The following is a 25427-nucleotide window of genomic DNA, read 5'->3' on the forward strand; positions in this document are numbered from 1 at the left end:
AGAAAATGACCAAATAACACACAAAATGACCCAAAAAAAAGATATTAAGTGACCAAAAAGACATTAACACATTAACACTTTAACACAGTGGAGACAGAGCTGACTTCCAAAATGATTTGGCGACCCCCAGAAATCATCTTGCGACCCCAAGGTTGAGAATAGCTGACATACACAACAGTGTTTTGTTTTCCGATGTATCTTGTGTCTTACTCATATCATTATATTATCTGCCTCTGCAGTTAATGTTTCCATTCTCATTGTCCTTTTCCTATTATCTGTTCATCCAAAACCTCTTTCCTGTTTCCCTGCCGACTCTGTGCTCCAGCCATGACCTTTCTTTCACCAGTGTTTGACACATTTAAGATGAAATAAGACTCTCTTTTCTCTCTAAATATTTCACTCTTCCAGAGGTCACCACACAGGGACTGTAGTGTCCACCTCAGCTCCTGCTGGTTAAGGCTCTGAGACGGCGCCATGGCTGACCACGAAGGATCCCAGAAGATGAACGGCAGTGCCGGTCATGCCTCCGATTCTCCGGAGCCCCCCAAAGAGAGCATGCAGCTTAAGAAGGAGATTTCACTGCTCAATGGAGTCAGCCTCATAGTCGGAAACATGATTGGCTCCGGCATCTTCGTCTCCCCAAAGGGCGTTCTGATCTACAGCGCCTCCTACGGGCTGTCGCTGGTCATCTGGGCCATCGGGGGGCTGTTCTCTGTGGTGGGGGCCCTCTGCTATGCCGAACTGGGCACCACCATCACCAAGTCAGGAGCCTCTTATGCATACATCCTGGAGTCGTTTGGCGGCTTCATTGCATTCATCCGCCTGTGGACATCTTTGTTGATCATTGAGCCGACCAGCCAGGCCGTCATAGCCATCACGTTTGCAAACTACCTGGTGCAGCCGCTCTTCCCAACATGTGAGCCACCGTACGCAGCAGCCAGGCTCATCGCTGCAGCTTGTATATGTAAGTATGTCTGATCTAAATCAAATCAAATCAACTTTATTTATAGAGCCCTTTAAGACAGTGTTAGCTGATACAAAGTGCTGTACATGGCAGGACAGACCAACAATAAAAAACAATAAAAACAAAGAACAAGCAAAAACAACTAAAACAAAGCGAGTCTCATGCTGTAACAGTAAATAAAAGTGGGTTTTAAAATTAATCTCAATTTTAAAATTAATCTTAATTTTAAAAAACCACAAAGAACAAATAAAAACAAAAAATAAAACAGAGCAAAGGCTCATGTTGAGTTAAAAGCCAGTGAATAAAAATGGGTTTTCCAAAGGTTGGGAGTAGCGACAGAGAAAGCCCGGTCCCCTCTGAGCTTACGCCTGGACCTCAGTTCCCTAAGGCAGCTATTCTCAACCTTGGGGTCGGGACCCCAATTGGGGTCGCGAGATGATTTCTGGGGGTCGCCAAATCATTTTGGAGCCCGCTCTGTCTCCACTGTGTTAAAGTGTTAATGGGTTAATGTGTTTTAGTCTTTTTGGTCATTTTGTGTCTTTTTTTTTTATCATTTTGTGTCTTTTTTGGTCATTTTGTTTCCTTTTCTTGGTAATTTTGTGTCTTTTTTTAGTCATTTTGTGTCTTTTTGGTAATTTTGTGTCTTTTCTGGTCATTTTGTGTCTCTTTTGGTCATTTTGTGTCTTTTTTGATCATTTTGTGGTCAATTTGTGTCTTTTTTGGTCATTTTGTGTCTTTTTTGATCATTTTGTGGTCAATTTGTGTCTTTTTTGGTCATTTTGTTTCTTTTTTGGGTGATCTGAACTGTGCGTGTGAGATTGTGTTCAGTGAGCGGGGGTCACGGACAACATGCATGTTAAATTGGGGGTCGTGACTCAAAAAGGTTGAGAACTACTGCCATAAGGAGCAGCTGATCGGCCAACCAGAGGCAACGTGCAGGGGCGTAGGGGTGGAGGAGCTCAGAGAGGTCGGGCGGGGCGGGGCGAGGCCATTTAAAGACTTAAAAACAAATAAAAGAATCTTAAAATGAACCCTAAAGTGCACCGGCAGCTAGTGGAGGAGGCCAGGATGGGTGTGATGTTGATCAGATGTTTCCAGATGTAACTCATAGAAACTCTCCTTTACCACCAGGCTTACTGACATTCATCAACTCTGCCTATGTGAAGTGGGGAACCCGCGTGCAGGATGTTTTCACCTACGCCAAGGTGGCAGCCCTCATCGTCATCATCATCACTGGCATCATCAAGCTCAGCCAGGGTGAGTGGGCTCATTACAGCTCTGACTGTTCATACTCTTCTCCTGTATACCATGGCTGTTATAGGTGCCACAGGCTCTAACATGCTTGGCTCACAAAGTTAGACATGAACTGTACTGTATTCAGTCCTACTAGCATGGAAGCCCATTTCCACCAGAGAAAAGAAGGAAATGGATGAAAACTAAAAAAAACTAATTCCTGTAAGATTACAATGTTAACCTTATTAAAATAATGAGAAACTGTCAATATAAGGGCTTGCATGTCTGGAAATAATGACTTGGTATGTCGAAAACTCATTATTTTGAGAATCTTTCTCATCATAATGCTTTTGTTTTTCATCACAATGACAGAAATTGGCTTCCAGATATAATATAGATATAGATATAATGTCTTGGCTGAAACAGTCCATACTTGACATACTGAATTTATAGAAAGTTTGATATCATCGACAAACAACAGATGATGTTTCAGGACTGACCAACAACAGTTGTGACTGGCCACAAATGCACAAGTTTCATTGATTGTCTCTCTCTCTTTTAGGTTACACAAACAACTTTGAATCATCCTTTCAGGGATCGTCTACAGATCCTGGAGACATTGCCTTGGCGCTCTACTCTGCACTTTTCTCCTATTCTGGGTGGGACACCCTCAACTTTGTGACTGAGGAGATCAAAAACCCAGAAAGGTAACTTTTACGTTTTTTTGCCCTTCTCTGTAAACAAGCTGAGTAGTTTTTTTTCTTTTCTTTTCTTTTCTTTTTTTCTTTTCTTTTATATACTTTATAGGTATGTATATGTGTGTTTTTGTGTATGTATATGTGTATGTATGTATGTGTGTATATATGTATGTATGTACGTATGTATATGTGTATGTATATGTATGTATATGTATATGTATATATATGTGTATATATGTGTATGTATGTGTGTATGTGTATAGTCTTTTTTTTTATATGTATAGTCTTTTTTTTTATTTTAGCAGTCGATTCAGCTGTTACCTTTTTTTTTTTCCTCCTGTTTTCCTTATTGCATTACTTTCTCTGTTGTATTCTCCTTTTTTTTGTAGAAGATATGGGACAATGGGGTGGGGTGGGGGGAAGGGGGGAGTTATTGTGTACACTTACAGAATCTGTAACCTGTTTTATGTTTAATTACAAATGCCAATAAAAAGATTTTTCAAAAAAAAAAAAAACCTAGAAAGGTAACTTTTCCTTTTTTTTGCCCTTCTCTGTAAACAGGCTGAGTACCGTATTTTTGAATCATCCTGGTAATGATCCAATGTTGTCGTTCCAGGAACCTTCCCCTAGCCATCGCCATCTCTATGCCCATTGTCACCATCATATACATCCTCACCAATGTGGCCTACTATGCTGTTCTGGACAATAGCGCTATACTGGCCAGTGATGCAGTAGCTGTGGTGGGTAAAATAAACTAACTAATAAGCTGATGAGACGGAGAACTGATGCATGTGAGTGTTCTAAAAGGTGCTAAACTAGTTTCTTTGTCTGATTCAAGGTTATAATAGTTTTGGATTTTTCATTAGTTTTAGTTTTAATTTCGTTGTGAATTTTTGTTTTCAAATTCAGTTAGTTTTAGTTCGTTTTTAGAGGGAGTTTGCTAGTTTTACTTTAGTTTTTATTTTTTTAAAATGCTTAGTTTTAGTTTAGTTTTTATTAGTTTTAGTGTTAGTTTTAGTTTTTTTGTAATGGGTATGTGCCTTCATTTCCTTTGGTTTATCCATCTCAGCCTCAATAAGGTTATTAACTCTTACAGTTCGGGGTGTTTTGTATTTTGGTTGAAGTGTAAACATCCCAGTCTCAGTAAACATATTCACTGTGTGTTGCATGTTGAAATAGAAACACTGAATTATGTATGAAAAAAGTTGACAAAGATGAAAACGAAGGACATTTTCACTATAATTTTAGTTAGTTTTAGTTAGTTTTGTAACCACACAATACAGTTTCAGTTAGTTATCGTTTTTTTAAAAACTCTTGTTTTTATTTTATATTTCAGTTAACGAAAATGTTTTTTCAATTTTAGTTTTTGTTATTTTGTTAGTTTTCGTTAACTATAATAACCTTGGTCTGATTTAGACTTTTGCAGATCATACTCTTGGTGTGATGAGCTGGACCATCCCCATTGCTGTGGCTCTGTCCTGCTATGGAGGCCTCAACGCCTCCATTATAGCTGCTTCCAGGTAGAACACACACACACACAGTAACCCACAGTAGCAGCACTGTGATTATGTGTCTTAATTCCTGTTTGTTGTGTCCAGGTTGTTCTTTGTGGGCTCTCGTGAGGGTCACCTCCCAGACGCTCTGTCCATGATCCACATCCAGAGATTCACTCCAATCCCTGCTCTGCTCTTCAATGTATGAAAATGCATCAATTACATTTAATTGTAACAGAGGCAAAACAGGAAACTTTCACTTAATGCTTCGAGGTGAAGCCTTCAGCAAAAAACTTTATTGGTGGTAATGGAGGCTAAAATCTGGCAACTCTTTACCCACTAATGGATTTAACAGTTCTTAAGTCTTTCAGTTATTTTCATTTAATTTTTTCATTTTTTATTAATTCTTCTTTTCAAACCGAAAAAAAAAAAACAACATAAACTACAACAGCGTAGGCTAGATGCATATACATATTCATACACATACTCACATAGACACAATTTACCGGTTGTACATAAACATATAAACATTTACACACATACAGTATATAAAGCCCTATACATATACATGCATTTGCCCCGTTTAAGTAATAAGATAGAAATAAGAACCAGTTAACTTAACATTCACTAAGCATTTCCTTATATAATTTTGGTTCGGAAAAAAAAGGGAGTAGACTGAAGTATAAAATACTTATCTAGGCCTCTCCCCTGATACTCAACACTTCAAAAATAAGAAATTGTATCTCTATATATAGCCACTTAATGTCAAATAAATATGTATTATTATTTATTTACTTATTTTCTTATTAGTCAACCATAGTATATCAAACAACTTAGATCTGAGAATTTCTATTACTCCCGCAAAGGTGAATAAAAATCAGAGGTGAAGATGTTGCAGTGTACATTCATTGACACCTTTTTAACTATTTTTGTTTCCTCTCACTGTTTCTGCCTAGTGTGTCATGTCACTGATCTACCTGACGGTGGAGGACGTCTTCCAGCTCATCAACTACTACAGCTTCAGCTACTGGTTCTTCATGGGTCTGTCTATCGCAGGGCAGATCTACCTCCGCTGGAAAGAGCCGGACAGACCCAGACCTCTCAAGGTGAGACCAGCTAAACACACCAGTGTAATTGTGGCGACAGGAATTAAGAATAACTAGAGAAATAGCCGATCTTTTCACTGATGGTCTTGTTTGCTAATATAGCTCATGAAGATCCATGTTTCATAGCCAGTTAAAACTCCATGTAGAACACGATAATGTAATAAATTCCTGATAATGTAATAAAAATCTGCACTTGAGTCCATTGAAAATGTAATAAAACCTAATAATGTAATAACTGCCCGATAATGTAATAAAGTATTACATTAATGGGAGGTTATTACATTATCAAGTTAGCCTTCGCAAGTCCTGATAATGTAATAATTCCCCAATATTGTAATAATTTAACAGCAGACCACCCATTACTTGGGTTCAAGTGGTGATACTGTGTAGGCAACTCTAGCTCAAGAGCTCTAGCGCCACCAACAGGTCAAAGTTGAATGTTTATTCACTTGACCCGTTCATCCGTTTTTCACAAAGGATGTATCACTGGAACCCTTGGGCCAATCCCAGCTCAGTGCATCCTCAATGGGGTTTTTCGGCCATATTGGATTATCGGGAATTATTACATTATCAGGTTTTATTACATTTTCAATGGACTCAAGTGCAGATTTTTATTACATTATCGGGGTTATTACATTATCGGGAATTTATTACATTATCAGGTTCTACACTCCCTATTGCTAATACTTAAGTATTAAAATACAAGGTGTTTTTATTCTGTTTCTAGCTCACAGTCTCTCCTGATTCCTCCCTCCACAGCTGTCTTTATTGTACCCCGTGGTGTTCTGCATGTGTGCTATTTTCCTGGTGGCAGTTCCTCTCTACAGCGACACCATCAATTCACTGATTGGCATCGCCATCGCCTTGTCAGGGGTCCCGGTCTACTTCCTGGGTGTCTATCTACCAGAGTCCAAACGGCCACCAGTCATCACCAAGCTACTGCGTGAGTGTTCAACTCTTCCAGACATGACACTTCACGTCATTTACATCGATCCTCACCATCTGTCAGCAGTGGCGGTTCTAGACCAATTTTCCTGTGGGGGCCAATGAGGGGCCAGTGTTTAATCAGAGGGGCACATTAGCACATGAAAGAATGGCAAAGATGATATTTAAGCATTCAAAATCTTTGAATGTCTTGAAAAAGACACAAAATGACCAAAAAAGACACAAAATGACCAAAAAAATACACAAAATGAGAAGACAGAATAACAAAAAAAATCCCACAGAAGACAAAAATGACAAAAAAAGACACAAAATGACCAAAAAAATACACAAAATGAGAAGACAGAATAACAAAAAAAACCCACAGAAGACAAAAATGACAAAAAAAGACACAAAATGACCAAAAAAATACACAAAATGAGAAGACAGAATAACAAAAAAACCCACAGAAGACAAAAATGACAAAAAAAGACACAAAATGACCAAAAAATGACACAACAACAGACACAAAATTACCCAAAAAAGACACAAAATGACTTACAAAGACATGTAAAGACATGATTCAAAAATGGACAAAATAGCCCAATAAGACTCCATAGAGTTAAACTATTATACAATGTACACATTCTGGGTTTCTTTTGTGTACAATGAGATATTGTTTGAACAAAAAAAAGGTTAGAATTGTTCCATTGTTCATTGTTATAAATTGATCATTTTATTATTGATTTGACACAGGGGCCACAGGCTTCTTTACAGGGCCAGTGGCCCCTCTAGGACCCTGTGTAGGACCGCCACCGTCTGTCAGCAACAGCTGGTTAACATGTTGTTCTTGTCTCCTCCTGCAGGCTCTCTGACTCACTCCACCCAGTACACCTGCTACTGTGTGCTGACAGAGCTGGACAAGAGTGAATAGCATCTTGTTTCAGCAGTCTCTGTATCCTTGCAGCTGACAGTCAGACGAGGGATTCTTGGGTGTGTGACAAAAGGATTTTATCGTACCGCTCACCATGTTTGAAGCTCTCAGGACTCCACTGACTTGTTTACAACTCTGAAAATGCTGCCACAGATGTTCACCTGCAGATTTATCCTGGAATATAAGGACATTCAAAGACAGGATAGACCGTACTGTTATACTGCATATTGTGGAAATTCTTCATCACAGTATTTAATGACCTTGATTATAACTCGCCCTGTTAGCTCCACAGGTGAATGTATATATGCCTTTGAAACACTATGCACCTGTGAGGTCATACAGGTGCTGCACATGACCCCAGGGAACTGATAATGATGCAAGTACATTTTTAATAATTATATAGGTTTAACCCATGTTGTGTGCAGTATGTGTGAATGTGCTTAACCTCACCTGAGAATTGAAAAAAAATATATAAATTGTCTCATGTTAATTTCCTTACTGAAAAAAAGGGAAAACATTTTCTTTTTCTGCTGCTATGTGAAGACTGAGTCCTCATTCTAATGTTATTGCCTTTATGTACTTTTGGTGTCATTGTCTGTCACGTTTGTCTTGCATTTTAACTTTTATATGTTGAGAAAACTTATTTTCATGTGGTGGCTGAAGTGGATTAACTGTCTGCTGAACCCACTCTGACTAGTATTGTAGGAAGCTGTAGCCTTCCTGTTTCTTTGTAATGGCTTTAAACTGTGTGGCAATAAATACATTTCTAATTATTTATAGTGTTCAATGTGCCATACTTAAGACATCAATAGATGTTTAGACTGTTAAAACTGCAATTTAGGTATGTTATAGTACTAATTATTTCTCTAAATCTGCAAATAGTTTGAATTAGAAAAATCTCCTAAGTTATTGTTTCCCCTGAAGTTCTTAACCACGTTGCTGATCATTATAAAACGAATTATAAACTTCCTTTTACTGAAACTTGTAGGCTTTAATCTTTAGTTGTGGATTACTAAACTGATCTCTTATTGTTACATTTTAGGTTAATTCTCCAAACTGATCTTACTTCACCGTTTACAGATAACCCCCCAGTTTAGACACAAACTGGACAACAGTAAATCAGAACTGTGCACTAAGTGTAATGTCGAGGTGGGGAGTTTTATTCATTGTGTCTGGACTTGTAGATATATTGATAAATACTGGCAAGATGTAGAAAACCGACTACAACTAGTTTTTGACATTAAACCCAAAAAAGACACGCGTCTACAGTTTGGACTGGCAGACACACAACTTAAAAGTGCACATTCCAAAAGAGTCTTTTCTTTTCTCACTTTTTGTGCAAGAAGAATATATTGTTGAAGTGGATAGACTGTAAACCCCCCACAATAGCTGGATAGCATAAAGTTATTTTTGATATGTTACCCAAACTGATCTTTTGTGTTTATCATGTAGAACAAATTGACACCGAGATGTTTAAAGTTTATTTTGAAAGGGTTTTTTTTATACACATCTACATATTTACAAAATTCAACAGGCATTCATGAGAAACAATCTGAACTTCAAAGGGAAATTTCTGAACCAAACTCTCACATCCACAACAGAACATATGCGTCACGCTTTCACATTATGCAAAAAATCTAACACACAATTATACCTACACACTCTACCATGCACAAAATGCACTCTAAATTGCAACCACGCGCAGCCCAAGACGTCTCACTAACAGAAGTGTTAACAGCACAAAGCATACGAGGCATATCACACTAATGTGCAACATTTTTTAACACACATCCACATTGAACAAACACCCACACACAAATTCACTCCACCACAGTAAAAAGAAAAAGACACTCTGGAAATAACACACACTCCTTTACCATCTGTGTAGCAGAGATAAAGATGGGTTTCACCTTAAAAATGTTAACTGATATTTGGTATGTATGCAATGTTCTGAACCACTAGTGGTTGAAAAGCTTTGTGACTCGTGACATTTTTAATACTTTTGTACATAAAATTCAACTTCTTTTAGACATACAGAATGGTGTTACAGGTATTACAATAAGAACAGGATATTTTCATTCAATTTAACTTAATTTTCAAATTAAATCTGATGAGTGCTACACCTTAATTGCTACACTTTAAGATGGGATTTCTTGAAGTACATTTCTCAGGTTTCTATTTTGTAGTTTCCCTCCAATCTCAGCTACACAGAGGTCAATAGAGTGTGGCGTTTTTCATGGAGAGGACATGGAGAATATCCACCGTCAAGCGAGGGTTAACAGATCAATCGGAATTATATTTGTCTCCATCCTCATCCTCATCTTCATCTTCACCACGGCCGCCCTGCTCATGCAGCACTTCCCTCTGGTATTGCCCCCAGCTCCTCCGGCTGTAGGAGTGCTCCTCCTCCCAGTAACCTGCAGACATGACCCACAACATCAGCAAATTAATGGCATGAATGAAGGAGTGACCAACATTTGGAACTATAGCCACACGTCAGTAATGCACCATTGCAAAGCATGGATTCTTTTAAGTCTTGTAGTAAACTGACATATGTTTTTCACAGAGCAAAACTGTATTAACCCTTTGATGCACAACATGGTCTAAAGTGACCCGACTGAGGTTTTAATTTTCTATATTTTTGCAATAAATTAATTTCATCATTCAGTATTCCAGGTTTTCCTCAATCAACTTGTTTTTGATCATCATACATCCTAATTTTTAGTTTTTTATTTCTTACTTTTTGAATAAAAACCCTTTTTGTATCACTACGCTTCTAATGCACAACATGGGTCAAAACATTTCATTATGGGGGTATTGTGTGTGTATAATTTTAAGGAAAAATGAATTTAATCAATTTTGGAATAAGGCTGAAACATAAAAAAATGTGGAAAAAGTGAAGCGCTGTGAAAACCTTTCAGATACACTGTATGTGTGTGACAAAATGATACATAAACATGTTAAATATATTAAATATATGAGTGTGGAAAGTAACTATTTGAAACAAATTACTATTATTATATCATCTAATGTCATCTAATTTTAAATCAAATTTGGATGAATGAGTCATTTTTGACCCATGTTGTGCATTAGAAGTGTTGTCCATATGTTGTGCATCAAAGGGTTAAATTATGTAGACTGAGTTTAGAAAAAGTACAAATCAGACTTCTCATTAGAGCTCTAATGGCTTGTGTAATCGTACCAAACAGTCACAGGGGTCACGGTCAGATGCACACATCTGCATGCAGAATACATGCTTTGAAGATTGATGCATGTAATGTGGAACCAAAGTTCACAAGTCTGTGACACTTGCACAACAGTCCTGTTATTTTTCTTGTTAACTTGCACTATGTGACACAAATATGCAAGCTAAGATGGTCGAATCCAGTTCCACATTCTTCAAAAAATAACTACATAAAAATACACTACTAGACATATAATAGATGACATTCATTCCTTTCAGGCATGAGCAAGAACGATATTCTCAATACAATTTTTAAAGAGAGAAATGAGGGATTTTGGACAAACCTACACAGACCTCAATGATATAATTTAATAAATACTCACCACCATATCGCTCCTCTCGGTCACTGTCTGCATCACTCTCCTCATCTGGGTAGTCATTCCTCCAGTTGCCTTCCTCGTTTTCATCATCCTCATCTTCATACACCTCTTCTTCATGAACCACAAGGTCAGGAACCTGGAATAAACCACAGACACCCGTTTATCTGGAATATTCGTTTTTATCTATTCAAATAATTTCATAGGCGGTTTGCACATTGCAGGTGTGAACTCAGAGCCCTCGTTTTCCCCATGTCTAGTTTCTATTTCACCCATGTTTTCATTCACTCACTCCGATTCCAGCACTCATTCATCTGTCCGTCCATCCATCCACACACACCAGTTCTCCCTCGTCGGCGTAGGCCCTGACAGAAAGGATGTCCTGGATCCACCCTGGTGTGACCGTTTCTTGGTAGTAAAGATCATAGACGTAGTCCTCATCCTGCTCCCGGTGCTCGTCCCCGACTCTCTCTCCAGATATGCTCAGCCGCTCGCGCAGCATCTTGGTGCTGTTACACAGGATCACCTCTGGGTCTGAGGACAGCGTCTTAAAGAAAACAGAGCGAGGGAATCAATCACTGCTGAGGCTTTTAGACTTTCAGATGTTGCCTAGCCCCTTGAATTAGAACCACCAACCAGTTAACAAAGGCAGTTAACACACCATGTAGGACGGAGTTGAACAAACAAACAAACAAATAAAATCACAAACTCCACAAAAAGACACGTCACAGCGATCAGCTGACACCTCTGAAGAAGACTGAAGTTGTCAGTTGAAACATGTCAGGTAAAAAAACATCTCCTACTTACCCTTGTCTGAACAAAAGAAACTAAGAACAATATTCAGAAGTAATTATTATTCTATTTTATTTTTTAAATATTATTTACTTCTATTTTATTTTTTGCATTGTTTATCTTTCGGCAACTCGTTTCTTCTTCTTTGTATCTGTGCATTGTATTGCTGTTAGATAAAAATAAATAAATAATAAAAATAATAATAATAATAATAATAATAATGCTCTTCCCTTCAAATAACTTGCTAGTAATTGCTGTTCTCGATTTTTCTAATGCTTTTCATCCAACATAATCTAACATAAGTAGACAAAATGAATTTGCTGGAAATAAATAAATAATTTGTATATACACACACGTATATATATACACACACTGTAATTACCACTCTTTTCTTAATAATTCTAACCTTTCATTAGAGGGTTCTCCCCAGGATTTTGACTAAGATGAGGGAGGTAAGCATTGTGTTATGGCAGACAGGTTAAAGCATGAAATAAATTAAAATACAGTTAATGCTTACCGGAATGGGCAAACTAAAAGGTTGGTAATTGGTATATCATACATTTGTAGTATTTGGACACTGAAGAAAGCTGCTTCAGCACCAACTTCAATACAACCCATCCCCTCCACTAGCAGGCATTACCCCATTAAAATGTGAGTAATAGGACCAGGTATTACCCCATAATAAGACACCAGCACTAATTGAGATATTGTGATTTACTTCCATTTCTCACAGTACTGTTCCATAAAACGCCTTTCTTCTTTGCATTTGGGGACAATCTATTCTAGTCAATGTTTCTCAGCTTTAAGTTAAAGTTAAAGACATGTAGCTGGGCAAGCCTAATTGCAAGACATGGTTAGCTTTGTTTTGAATCTGCACAGTGATGTGATATTAGTCCAACAAGTTCCGTATGGCTATGTTAAACATACTGGCTATGGATGAAGTGACAGAGAGCAGACTGTGAAGTTGTCAGGTTAATGCAAATTTATTTTAGGCTTCACAGGTCAATTTGTTTTACACTTAATTACTCTGTTGAATGTAGTCTTTGAAAGATTTGTTGTACCTTTTATTTGTAAGTATCAATTTTAATAAACAATATGACACTTTGCTATGTTATTAATGTTATTACTATTATTATATATACTGTTGCTGAAATTACTATTCTTATTATTACTATATACTGTAATATACTACTATAATTATTATACCGGCCTTATTTTATTATAATTATTATTATTACTAGTACTATTATTATTATTATATATTATATACATCATACTATTTTATTTATATTTTATTTATTTTTATTTTATATTGTTACTATTTATTATTACATATTATATTATATACTGTACTATTATTACAATTATATACCGTCTAGTCACTATAGCATTGTTGCCATCATATCATCAGTATAATTATAATTACCATCATCTTGCCAACCTACCAACTGATCTGCTTTTTTTAAACTTATTAAGTGTCCTTGTTCTATTCTGTGTTTTTTTCCTATTGTTGTTTTTATTTATGCTACCTCAGTATTTTATTGTATTCTATTGTATTTTATCGTACTTGAATACCGGACTGCTGTGACAACCGAATTTCCCTTCGGGAATGAATAAAGTAATCTATCTATCTGAAAACTGATGATACTACTACTACTACTACTACTACTACAGACATATACCCTAATAATACTCATTCTAACCGACTACATTTACTCTCAACTCACCTTGCCAGATTTACCCTGGTCCTCTACATCCTCATGCACCAGATCCACCACCTGGATCGCACCAAGACCCAAACATTTGTCCTGCTCCTTCACAGTCTCCTCTGCTCCCTCAGAGGCTTCTATCTGGGGAGTCTGCTGCTCCGCTTGGCTCGACAGACCTGCGCGGTGGCTGGCGAGTATTCTGTAGCGTTCCTCCCTTCGGGTGCTCCACTTCGTGCTCCGCAGGTCCCCGTTTATCCGTTGTGAACTGGCAGCAGAGGGGCGCAGTGCGTGGGCCACACGAGGCCGGGCCAAAGCCTGTCGCACCTGCGTCTGAACAGGAGCATCCTGGTGGGAAATCAAAGGGACTCTTACATATAAAGATGAAAAAACATTTGGCTTTACTTTATGAAACCTAGAAGTTGAAGGGAATTACTTTGAAAACATGTATTTACAGTTACTGGCTATATTAGTCCATATTTTACCTTCTGAACACACTTCTCCACATTTAGTTTGAGGACAGGCTCTACAGTACCTATTATAGATAATTACTATTCACCATCTCATATTCTATATAGTTATTTCAGTGATTATTGTCCCAATTCTCAAATTTTATATCAAATTACTGTAACCTATTTTCGATCTATGACATTTGACATTTGTTTACTGGACAGGTTTACCAAAATGCCACCAGAATGGTCTTTAAGTTTACAATTAGTGCTACTACCTTTGTACTTTGCAGAAATGCCCTTATTCTTTTCAAGAGTACTGTAGGAACTTTTCAGTTTTCAGTTTCAGTAGTACTTAATAAGTTTACATAAATGCCAGCAGAAATGCATTTGAGTTTACAGTAATGATTTCTGCAATTTGCAGAAATACCTTTATTTTCAAACTTTATTTATTTTTTCATATTAAGTTATTTGGAAAAAAATACAGTGCTGTAAACTTCAAGTTTTGTATTTTTTTGTGTCATATTTGTATGTTTTGACTTGAGAAATATACAAACTATTGTAATTTTCTGTTGTCCTTGATATTCAAGCAAGTATACTTATGACACCATTCATTTATAATACAGCAAATCGCAATATAGTCCACAATAATCGCAATCGCACATTTTCATCAAATCGTGCAGCACTACTGGACAGTATGTCCTCCGAATTTGCTGTATTAGCTACTGGATACCTGATTTTCCCTCTGAATAAATTAAGTAGTATCATCTATTTATCTGCCGGTCTGAGTCGAAAATTAAGTAGGCACCAACAGAATCCTGTAAAACATCTCACCACCCAAACATCCTTTTCAAACCCAATCCACCGTGCATCAATGAAAACATTCCGGTTTTTGTGAAATGTCACAGTGATCAGACACACATAAGCCGGTTAGCATCACAACATCTAAATAAAAGACCACAATCATATTCACTTTTATCAAAATTGTCACCCTGTTAAAATAATCGCCTAACTCATTATTTCAAGTTTTGCAGAAAACACAAAAAACTTCACCAAAAGTATAACATATGACATTTAGTGATCATTTCACTCAAAAAGGATGTAACAAAGGCTGACTACTGCCATAGTAATAACACTGTGTGTAAATTATGCAACTTAAGAGAAATAAATTACTTAGGCAATTTTTTGAAAATGCATTTGACTTAAGCAAGAAATGGTAACACTTTATTTTAAAGGTGTCTACATAAGAGTCACACAAGCCTGTCTGAAACATGACATGACAAGTATCATGAGCATTAATGTTACTTCAAAGTGTCATTAATGTTCATGACACATCCCATGTCATGTTTATGACATGCTCATGTCACTCTTACTTAGACACCTTAGAGTAAAGTGTTACCAATATTAGTGTCAACAATAAAACACTGATAAACTAACTTAAGAGAAATAAATGATTGTTGAATGAATTTTTTGAACATGCCTTTGTGACTTAAGCAAGAAACGGTAACACTTTATTTTGAAGGTGTCTACATAAGAGTCACACAAGCCTGTCAGAAACATGACATGACACGTATAATGAGCATTAATGTTACTTCAAAGTGTCATTAATGTTTATGACACGCTCATGTCACTCTTATGTAGACACCTTAGAGTATTGCCAATATTAGTGTCAACAATAAAACACTAATAAACTAAACTGATAACTAAACAATCTCCCTCTAGCTCTTCTTTGTTGGGTTCTTATCTGATGACTATGAAAGTGGCAAATTGTCAAAGAAGTGATGATCTTAAAATAAAAAATAAAAATCACATGATCTGATCAACTGAGGATGTAGGTGATTTTACCATAGGTGGCAATTAGGAGATGATTTAGGAAAAAAAAACAAATGTTGACAAAAAATGACTTGGGAGATTATTTTAACAGTGTGACGATATACCAAACATGTTTACCTGCTAAACTAATTAGCATAGCTTTCGTGATGGATGAGGCTTGTTTGTGTTGTTGTGCATTAAAATCAAAGCGTGTTTACGTTGTTGTGTCAAAGCTACGACGGCTCTGACATTAATTTGAGTCATGGGATTTTTTAGGCCTTCAAACATATCACAACTACGTCATCAACATCAACAAAACGAGCTAACGGTGGCACAGGCTAATGCTAGCTCATAGAGTTACCCAAACGGAGTATTATGCTAACAACAACTAGCACGACAGACGCGTTGTTTTCCAACAATATAAGCAGTTAAATTCAGTTTGTTTTCAGTTGGTCAGCGTTACGTCATTGGTACGTTTGTACCGACAAGCTAACAAACGTTTCCAGACGCAGCTGCTGCGCTAACATTAGTGAGCTAACAGTAGTGAGCTAACAGTAGCAAGCTAACAGTAGTGAGCTAACAGTAGCGAGCTAACAGTAGCGAGCTAACGGCTAGCGAGCTAACATTAGTGAGCTAACATTAGCGAGCTAACAGTAGTGAGCTAACGGCTAGCGAGCTAACAGTAGTGAGCTAACGGCTAGCGAGCTAACAGTAGTGAGCTAACGGCTAGCGAGCTAACAGTAGTGAGCTAACGGCTAGCGAGCTAACAGTAGTGAGCTAACGGCTAGCGAGCTAACAGTAGTGAGCTAACATTAGTGAGCTAACAGTAGTGAGCTAACATTAGTGAGCTAACATCAGTGAGCTAACATTACTGAGCTAACTATGTGAGCTAACATTAGCGAGCTAACGGTTAGTGAGCTAACATTAGTGAGCTAACAGTAGTGAGCTAACATTACTGAGCTAACAGATAGCTAACAGTGAGCTAACGGCTAGCGGCGGGCCTCTCCTCTCACCTGTGTCGCTACGGTCGCCACGAGTTTGAAGACAGAGTTTTCCACCTCGGCTTCATTCGGCTCCGGGACCGTGTCGCCTGAGCTCTGGGACGTCTCCGGTCGGATACGTTTGCAGGCAAGCAACAACGCATCCGCGGGGTCGGTCCCCCTTTTCCTCTTGACTCGCAGGATCGTCGTGTTTGGGTCCATGTTGTCCCTCTGTGTCTGAGTTTGTCTGGTTTGTGTCTGGCAGGGAGAAAAATGGAGAGCTCCGCCTTTATTTCCGGGTACCACAAACGTCACAGCACGGCACTATAATAATAATAATAATAATAATAAGTCAAATAAAAAATGTGAACGCACTCTGCTACACTAAAAATGTATTTTCAGAAGCCCTAGAATAATATAGGAGAAGCACCTTATACCCTTATGTTATTTTATTTTTATACACTGTATTAGACTTACTGTTACTGACATTTTTCTTTGTATATCTTGTTTATATACTGAATGCCTGTATTTCCTTCATTCTTAAATAAAGATCTGAAAAAAAAAAAATAATAATAATAATAACCACATACACAAATGTAAGTTTTTCAAATAAAAAAACTAATTTATTTTTGTTGAAGTCAGAGTTTGAACAGTATATCTCAACTCTCTCCTGTCTACAAAACAAAAAAGCTGCGTTTAATTTCTTTAACATGTAATCTTGCAACTGTTTATTTTATTATTTATTTGTTGTTGTTTTTTTCATTCTTTTCCATTTAATTATTATTCTATTTTATTTTTTAAATATTACTTACTTCTATTTTATTTTTTGCATTGTTTATCTTTCGGTAACTCGTTTCTTCTTCTTTGTAACTTTGCATTGTATTGCTGTTTGATAAAAATAAATAAATAACAAAAATAAAAATAATAATGTAAGCATATTTTTTTTAATTATTATTATTTGTTGTAATTGTTATTTTATATTCACACACTTTTTTATTTTACTTTCATTTTTATTCATTTTATTTTATTTATTTTTTGTGTATGTGTGTTCAGCGGGGTCCGCCTGCTTTTCATTATGTTGCTAGTGTGGTGAGTGTTGATGTGTTTTGTATGTTCTTATTGAAAATTAATAAAAACATTGTTCAAAAAATATATAATAATAATAATAATAATAATAATAATAATGCTCTTCCCTTCAAATAACTTGCTAGTAATTGCTGTTCTCGATTTTTCTAATGCTTTTCATCCAACATATTTCGCTCACAAAAATGTAGCCCAACCGATATATTGAATTTTATCTCCGTACAGGTTTATAAGACACATTCATATAAATATAATTGCAAACACATGTAATATAAATATAATCATTTTTTTCTTTTCTTTTCTTTTTATTCAATAAGCTAATTCTTGGAAGTCTGGACTCTGCCATTTTAATAACAATGGCTTAATTACAACAAATTCAATTTAAAATTAGAAAATGACATTCAAAAGCTAAATGAGTAGCTATTGTTATTTATATTTCATTATTGTTTGTTTCAAGAAAGCCTAAATTAATTTAAAATATGAAATAGATGGACAAGTTATTAAAAAGGCTTGTAGTATTGTACTTTGTTTCCCTTTATGTTATCCGGGTGTTTAATTTTATATCGCATCTCACATCATTTATCATTAAAGTTTCTGCCCTAAAGGAAGTCCAGTCCACAAATCAGTTAGACCAGTTCATGTCATTGGCCAGCAGCTATTAGTGTGTGGGAAATTATATGTATACATTTTAAATGCTCTGTTATAAATGTAAAAAAATAAAAAAAAGTTATGATTTCAATATAGTCAAGTGGAATTATTATTTTGAGCATAATTTAAATGTTAGAAAAATACTGATCAGATTTTCAGTATGACACTTATGGAACTTATTAGCTCAAATTTTCACCAATTTTAAATCTTATATGTGAAGGTATCTTTCTTTATTTGTGTCTCCTGAATCATGTGCTGAGACTCGCTGTCTTTTCAGCTCAGACTTGTTACCTCCATATTCTTGATTTGGTGTAACACTGCAGCTTCAGCAGTTTAACCGTGCTTTGTAAACATTCTGTGCATGTTGGGACAATGACCATAGCCACTACTGAGGTCACCACAGCTCGGATGACTGCAGTGTCATTGGTCACTGGTCTCAGGAAAGAGTCAAATAACCAGTTTAACCTCATCACTCAAGAGGTGGAGCCACACTTAAACCCCCTCCCTACACACACACACACACACACACACACACACATTGTCAGTCAGCTGTGTTGGGGTGACAGATGGTCTGCAGTCTCCATTTCTACAAAGAAAAACAGAAATTTGGTTCTTTCGGCATTATTCAAGAAGTTAATTCTTCAAGTCTTAAAGTGGGCTGCATAAACTGGTAAGTGCAAATTATTCTCAACAACATAACATGGGCATATTTGGAACATTACTTTGATATGTCACCATTTCTGACAGTCAATCCAAATAACCAGTAGAACCTGAAAATGTAATTTAATGTGCAATTAACCTGATCTCAAATGTCATAAATAGCCTAATATAATGATGAAACCAATAATGTAGGTTGAACCCCAACTGATATTGTAATAACATTGTTACAGATAATGTAATACCTTTCAAAACACCACTTCTGTAACGTGGGTGAAATACTGCCTGCGTTGCTTTTAATATTAAGTCGCCACGTTACTGAACAACATTTCGAGGGATACCATTATTAATTACATAATTTCAGTGCATTACTTTTTGTAGGTAATCATAGAGAGTCCGAGGAAAGCCCCAATGTTACGTTACCTTACTTTATTTAAAACGGTTGTGTTGTTTACCTTGGAGTTAAGGTGCAGGTTACGTGGCATATTCAAATAATGAATACAGGATATCGCATCCTTATGACTTCTGACGTAAGCTTCAGACACGTAAACGTCATTTTTTACCGAGCTTGAGAGTTTCTGCCGGTGGGCGTGGCTTCTAGACCAGTCTCTGTTTGTGAAGAGAAGTGCATGGAAAATTGGGCTGATTTTTTTTTAAAAAATGGTGGAAAAAAATTACCATACTGTTGTATTATCCATTAAAGATATAATATTGTCAGTTTTGAAAAAAAAAAAATGACCACCTGAAATCAGTGGCGGTTCTAGACCAATTTTACTGTGGGGGCCAATGAGGGGCCAGTGTTTAATCAGAGGGTCACATTAGCATATGAAAGAATGGCAAAGATGATATTTAAGCATTCAAAATCTTTGAATGTCTTGAAAAAGACACAAAATGACCAAAAATAGACACAAAATGAGAAGACAGAATAACCACACAAAAAAACCCCACAGAAGACATAAAAATGACAAAAAAAGACACAAAATGACAAAAAAAAGACACAAAATAACTAAAACAGACACAAAAAAGAAACATAAATGACACCAATGACAAAAAAAGACACAAAATGACCAAAAAAAAGACACAAAATAACTAAAAATTACACAACAACAGACACAAAATTACCAAAAAAAAAGACACAAAAGTCCAAAAAAGACACAAAATGACTTACAAAGACATGAAAAGACATGAAAAGGATTAAAAAATGGACAAAATAGCCCTATAAGACTCCATAGAGTTAAACTATTATACAATGTACACATTCTGGGTTTCTTTTGTGTACAATGAGATATTGTTTTGAACGGTATATATATAATAAATAATTAAAAGTATAATAATAATAATAATAATAATAATAATTAAGTATTCATAAAAAATGTTACAATACAGCAGTAAGAATATTTTTATTAGCTACATTATTGGTGAAGTTAATACAATATTGGGGTTAAATACATTTCCAATGTGATTGAGTGATCATTTTATAACTTAATATTATCAGGTTCTACAAGCTATAATATTCTAAAAACTCAACATTGATATTCTTCAAACAAGTATTAAAGAATTCAGTGCTGTCATTGTTATTTCTCATCCTTCCTTTGTTCTCAGTGTGTTTAACATGTCATCTGCGGCCTGCCTGCTGTCTGAGGATCACTTCCTGTGCTCCATCTGCCTGGACGTGTTCACCTCTCCCGTCACCATCCCGTGTGGACACAACTTCTGCAAAAACTGCATCACTGAAAACTGGAGAATCAATAGAAAAGGCCAGTGTCCCATGTGTAAAAAGTTTTTTGACAAAATGCCTGAGTTGCATGTAAATACTTTCATATCTGAGATGGCGTCTCAGTTCAGACAGTCAGCTCTAAAGAAAGCCTTAGAGGAGGCCGGACTAGGAGAAGTACCCTGTGATGTCTGCATCGGGGTCAGACTGAAGGCTTCAAAGTCCTGCCTGGTGTGTCTGGCCTCGTACTGTGAGACTCACCTGGAGCGACATCAGACAGTAGCCGGCCTAAAAAGACACACGCTCATTGATCCTCTGGATAACCTAGAAGACAGGGTGTGCACAAAGCATAATAAACTCATGGAGCTCTTCTGCAAGACCGACCAGGTGTGTGCATGTCAGTTTTGTGCAGAGTCAGAACATGCAACACATGACGTCGTCCTTCTGGAAGAAGAATCTGAGGGAAAAAAGACGGAGCTGGGAAAGACAGAGGAGGAGTTTCAGCAGCTGATCCAACAGAGACATCTGAAGATACAGGAGCTCAGACATGCAGCAAACCTCAGCAAGGGGGCAGCAGACAAAGAGACAGCAGATGGCGTTCAGGTCCTCGCTGCTCTGACACAGTTTGTTGAGACGGGCCTGAGCGAGCTCATTGAACAGATCAATAAGAAGCAGAAAAACACAGCAAAGCAAGTTGGGGACTTCATCGGAGAGCTGGAGCAGGAGATCTCTGAGCTGATGAGGAGGAAAGCTGAGTTGAAGCAGCTGTCAGGCTCCAAAGATCACCTTCACCTCATCCAAAGCTTCTCGTCCCTGAATGCATCTCGACCCACAAAGGACTTGACCAACATCAGCGTTCCTCTGCCCTCGTATGAGGGAACTGTGGCAAGAGCTGTAGCTTCACTTAAAGAGACTCTCGATAACAGGATAGAGAAGCTGCTTGAAGCCGAGCTGAAGAGGGTGCAGCGGTTTGCAGTGGATGTGGTTCTTGATCCGGACACGGCACATCCTAAACTCATCCTGTCTGACGACGGGAAACAAGTGAGTCACAGTGACGAGGCGAAAGATCTGCCCGACAACCCAGAGAGGTTTTCATTTTGTGTCATTGTGTTGGGAAAGCAGAGTTTCTCTTCTGGCAAATTCTACTATGAGGTCGAAGTAAAAGACAAAACTAAATGGGATATAGGAGTGATCAGCTCATCGGCCAGCAGGAAAGGAGAACTCACATCGAGCCCGGAGTGCGGTTACTGGACTCTGCAGCTGAGGAATGGAAACGAGTACGTAGCTCTGGCCGACCCTGATGTCCTGCTCTCTCTGAGGTCCCAGCCTCAGAAGGTGGGAGTGTTTGTGGATTATGAAGACGGTCTGGTCTCCTTTTATGACGTTGAAGCTGCAGATATTATCTACTCCTTCACTGGCTGCTCCTTCACTGACAAACTCCACCCGTCCTTCAGTCCCTGTTTCAATGATGGCGGTGATAACTCTGCTCCTCTAAGGATCGCTGCTGTCCATAACACTGATTGAAAACTGAGTGAAAACCCCCATAATGCACCAAACGTGTTCACTTGGTTTGACTTTAAAATGGACGTTGTTTAACTACAGAAGCCCTATAGGCCAGCTGTTCTCACCCTTAGGGTCGGGACCCCAATTGGGGTCGCGAGATGATTTCTGGGGGTCGCCAAATCATTTAGGAAGTCAGCTCTGTCTCCACTGTGTTAAAGTGTTAAAGTGTTAATGTGTTTTTGTCTTTTTGGTCACTTAATGTCATTTTGTGGGGGTTTTTGGTCATTTTGTGTCTTGTTTTTGTCATTTTGTGGTCAATTTTTGTCTTTTTAGTCATTTTGTTTCCTTTTTGGTCAATTTGTGTCTTTTTTTGGTCATTTTGTGTCTTTTTTTTGTCATCTTGTGTCTTTTTTGTCATTTTGTGTCTTTTTTGGCCATTTTGTTTCCTTTTTGGTCAATTTGTGTCTTTTTTTGGTCATTTTGTTTCTTTTTTGGCCATTTTGTGTCTTTTTTGGTCATTTTGTGTCTTTTCTGGTCATTTGTTTACTCTTTTTAGTCATTTTGTTTCTTTTTTGGGTGATCTGAACTGTGCGTGTGAGATTCTGTTCAGTGAGCGGGGGTCGCGGACAACATGCATGTTAAATTGGGGGTCGCAACTCAAACAGGTTGAGAACTACTGCTATAGGCAAGTTAGGAAAAAAATGCAGGTAATCTATTCAATTCTAAATCTAACCTAAATAGTTTTCTCTTCTGCATTCACACTAAAAAACGGGTGGAAATAATTGACAGGAAGACCTTCCTAACTTCATAAATGACCCTTTTTCATGTGTGAAGACAAATGACAAGTATTTAGTGGCATGTATGTATATATTTATTGTATAAAATTTGTTGATGTAATACTTATTTCAACCACAAGAGGCTAACATGCACTACTACCTTGTGTTTTGAACTGGACTAAAAGCTTTCACATTTTCATTTAGGTGACTTTTAATATCTCCATGCACTCTAACCACAAGGGTGATGCTACATAACAAACACACAGTATATATTATGTTTCCATGCATGGAGAAGTAAAGGCTGAATTTACACCTAAAGCTCTACTATCACTTGTGTGGCAGATCACTTTACTTATTTGTTGAAGTTTATTTGAAGCCATCAGTTCATCTGTTTAGACATTTATCCTGTGCATGGTTGTGGGCGGGCTTATTCTAAACCAGCTGTTCTCAACCTTGGGGTCGGGACCCCAGTTGGGGTCGCGAGATGATTTCTGGGGGTCGCCAAATCATTTTGGAAGTCAGCTCTGTCTCCACTGTGTTAAAGTATTCATGTGGTTTAGTCTTTTTGGTAATTTTGTGTCCTTTTTTGGGTAATTTTGTGTCTTTTTTTGTCATTTTGTGTCTGTTTTGGTAATTTTGTGTCTTTTTTGGTAATTTTATGTCTTTTTTAATCATTTTGTGGTCAATTTGTGTCTTTTTTGTCATTTTTTGTCTTTTTCGTAATATTTTTGTCATTTTGTGTCTTTTTTTGGTCATTTTGTGTATTTTTTGAACACTTTGTGTCTTTTTTTGGTCATTTTGTTTCTTTTTTTGGTCATTTTGTTTCTTTTTTTTGTAATTTTGTGTCTTCTTTGGTCATTTGTGTCTTCTTTGGTCATTTGTGTCTTTTTTTTGTCATTTTGTGTCTTTTTTGTTCAATTTGTGTCTTTTTTGACACAACTGTGCGTGTAAGATTGTGTTCAGTGAGCGGGGGTCGCAGACAACATGCATGTTAAATTGGGGGTCGCGACTCAAAAAGGTTGAGAACTACTGTTCTAAACTAATATATTATATTTATTATATCTAATTTATATCCATTAAGCCATGTCATTATAACATTTTTACATAAATAAATAACAGACAAACAAGTTTGAGTTTACATTTCTACAAGTTTAAACTTCAAAACATTAAAAAAACAGAAAAAATTAACTTGAAAATGTGTGAAGCATTCTTGTGGTTCTTTTTTTTTCTTTATATGCCAAGAATGACTTGACATGTGGTAGATACATCAATACAATCAGAAATGATATAATCAGCATCAGTAGTAAATGTGCACTAAATGTGGGCTGTGATGATCTATGATGTAAAATTATTATTTCCCTGGTGTTTTGCAAGAGAGGACAGAAAGTATGTTTGTTCATGATTTTATTTTTTACAAATGGTACAGACAATATATGTAAGAGGTGGCTACATCTTATGTATTTTGTACACCATTCTTTTTTAATAAAGCTCCTCTGGACCAATAAATATTACTTTTTAAAGGTATCTCTTGAATGTAATGTGAAAGAGCAAGCAGAACACGCTTAGAGCTGCTTTGAAGTATATAGTACATATCACTTTACAGAAAGACAAAAGCAAATATCCAGGCAAATAATGATATTTCACTAAACAAATGAATACAACAGAGAACACGAGGATTTCTCAAAGAACAAATGAGATTCTGTGAAATGACCTTTGACCTTTCTTGTTGGAGTTTTAAAGGAAACAGGCTACTGACCAATAGCAATGCTAATCTTTCAGGAAACAGAGACAATGAAAGACAGTTACTTGGCAATAATAACATAATAACACTTTCAATTGTTCACAGCTTTTTTTCATCAATACTTTTTGTTCAACTGTTCTGTGCGTTTTGGACAAAGGGGGTTTCTCACATGTGACTTTATTTTGAGGTCATCAAGCAAAATTCCTATAATAACCTTTTAGCATATTGTAAGTGACAAGTTGAGACTTTGGCCAATCACAGAGGGCTTTCCTATTGTCTGTTACTTTAGATCAGACCTGGGCATTGGGCGGCTCGCGTGAGGTTACCCAGAAATTAGAAATCAATACAACCGCCGTGCTTTTATTTTGAAGGCGATTTACGTATAACTGAGTTACCCAGGTTACCGAGGTACCTTGTCAAAAACACGTATTGCTTTTTGCATAAAGTTAATAAATTAACAATTAACAAGTTAATAAATTCCTCGGTCACCTTGTGAATTCACCGTAAGAGCTACGAGGTGGGAAACAATAACAAACATTAGCATTAGCACTTGAGCTAACAAGCACTTTTACTATAGTTAAGACAACAAATATAGCCACTAATATATATATGACAGAAGAAAATAAACTTTAACAAACCTTGTGTCCTGTCAGCCA

General features: G+C 36.9%; 3 protein-coding genes across 3 annotated transcripts; 2 read left to right on the top strand and 1 right to left on the bottom strand.

Moving 5' to 3' along the window:
• Nucleotides 1–420: 420 nt before the first annotated feature.
• Nucleotides 421–8122, top strand: slc7a6 (solute carrier family 7 member 6). Its single transcript, XM_059351628.1, has 9 exons — nt 421–964; nt 2096–2221; nt 2760–2904; nt 3512–3635; nt 4312–4415; nt 4494–4590; nt 5345–5494; nt 6254–6437; nt 7282–8122. The coding sequence occupies exons 1-9, from the start codon at nt 475–477 to the stop codon at nt 7347–7349; spliced, it is 1488 nt and encodes a 495-aa protein (XP_059207611.1). The 5' UTR covers nt 421–474; the 3' UTR covers nt 7350–8122.
• Nucleotides 8123–8817: 695 nt separating this feature from the next.
• On the bottom strand, nt 8818–16936 carry slc7a6os (solute carrier family 7 member 6 opposite strand). The gene is made up of 5 exons (XM_059351603.1): nt 16683–16936; nt 13430–13756; nt 11251–11457; nt 10917–11049; nt 8818–9766 (listed from the first exon to the last, which is right to left on the bottom strand). Exons 1-5 carry the CDS (start codon nt 16869–16871, stop codon nt 9633–9635), a joined length of 990 nt encoding a protein of 329 aa, XP_059207586.1. The 5' UTR covers nt 16872–16936; the 3' UTR covers nt 8818–9632.
• A 3713-nt stretch (nt 16937–20649) lies between these two features.
• On the top strand, nt 20650–22275 carry LOC131982120 (E3 ubiquitin-protein ligase TRIM39-like). The gene has a single exon (XM_059346692.1). The coding sequence runs from the start codon at nt 20650–20652 to the stop codon at nt 22273–22275; it is 1626 nt and encodes a 541-aa protein (XP_059202675.1).
• Nucleotides 22276–25427: the final 3152 nt, after the last annotated feature.

Source organism: Centropristis striata, chromosome 2 (genome assembly GCF_030273125.1).
Source record: "Centropristis striata isolate RG_2023a ecotype Rhode Island chromosome 2, C.striata_1.0, whole genome shotgun sequence".
NCBI lineage: Eukaryota > Metazoa > Chordata > Actinopteri > Perciformes > Serranidae > Centropristis > Centropristis striata.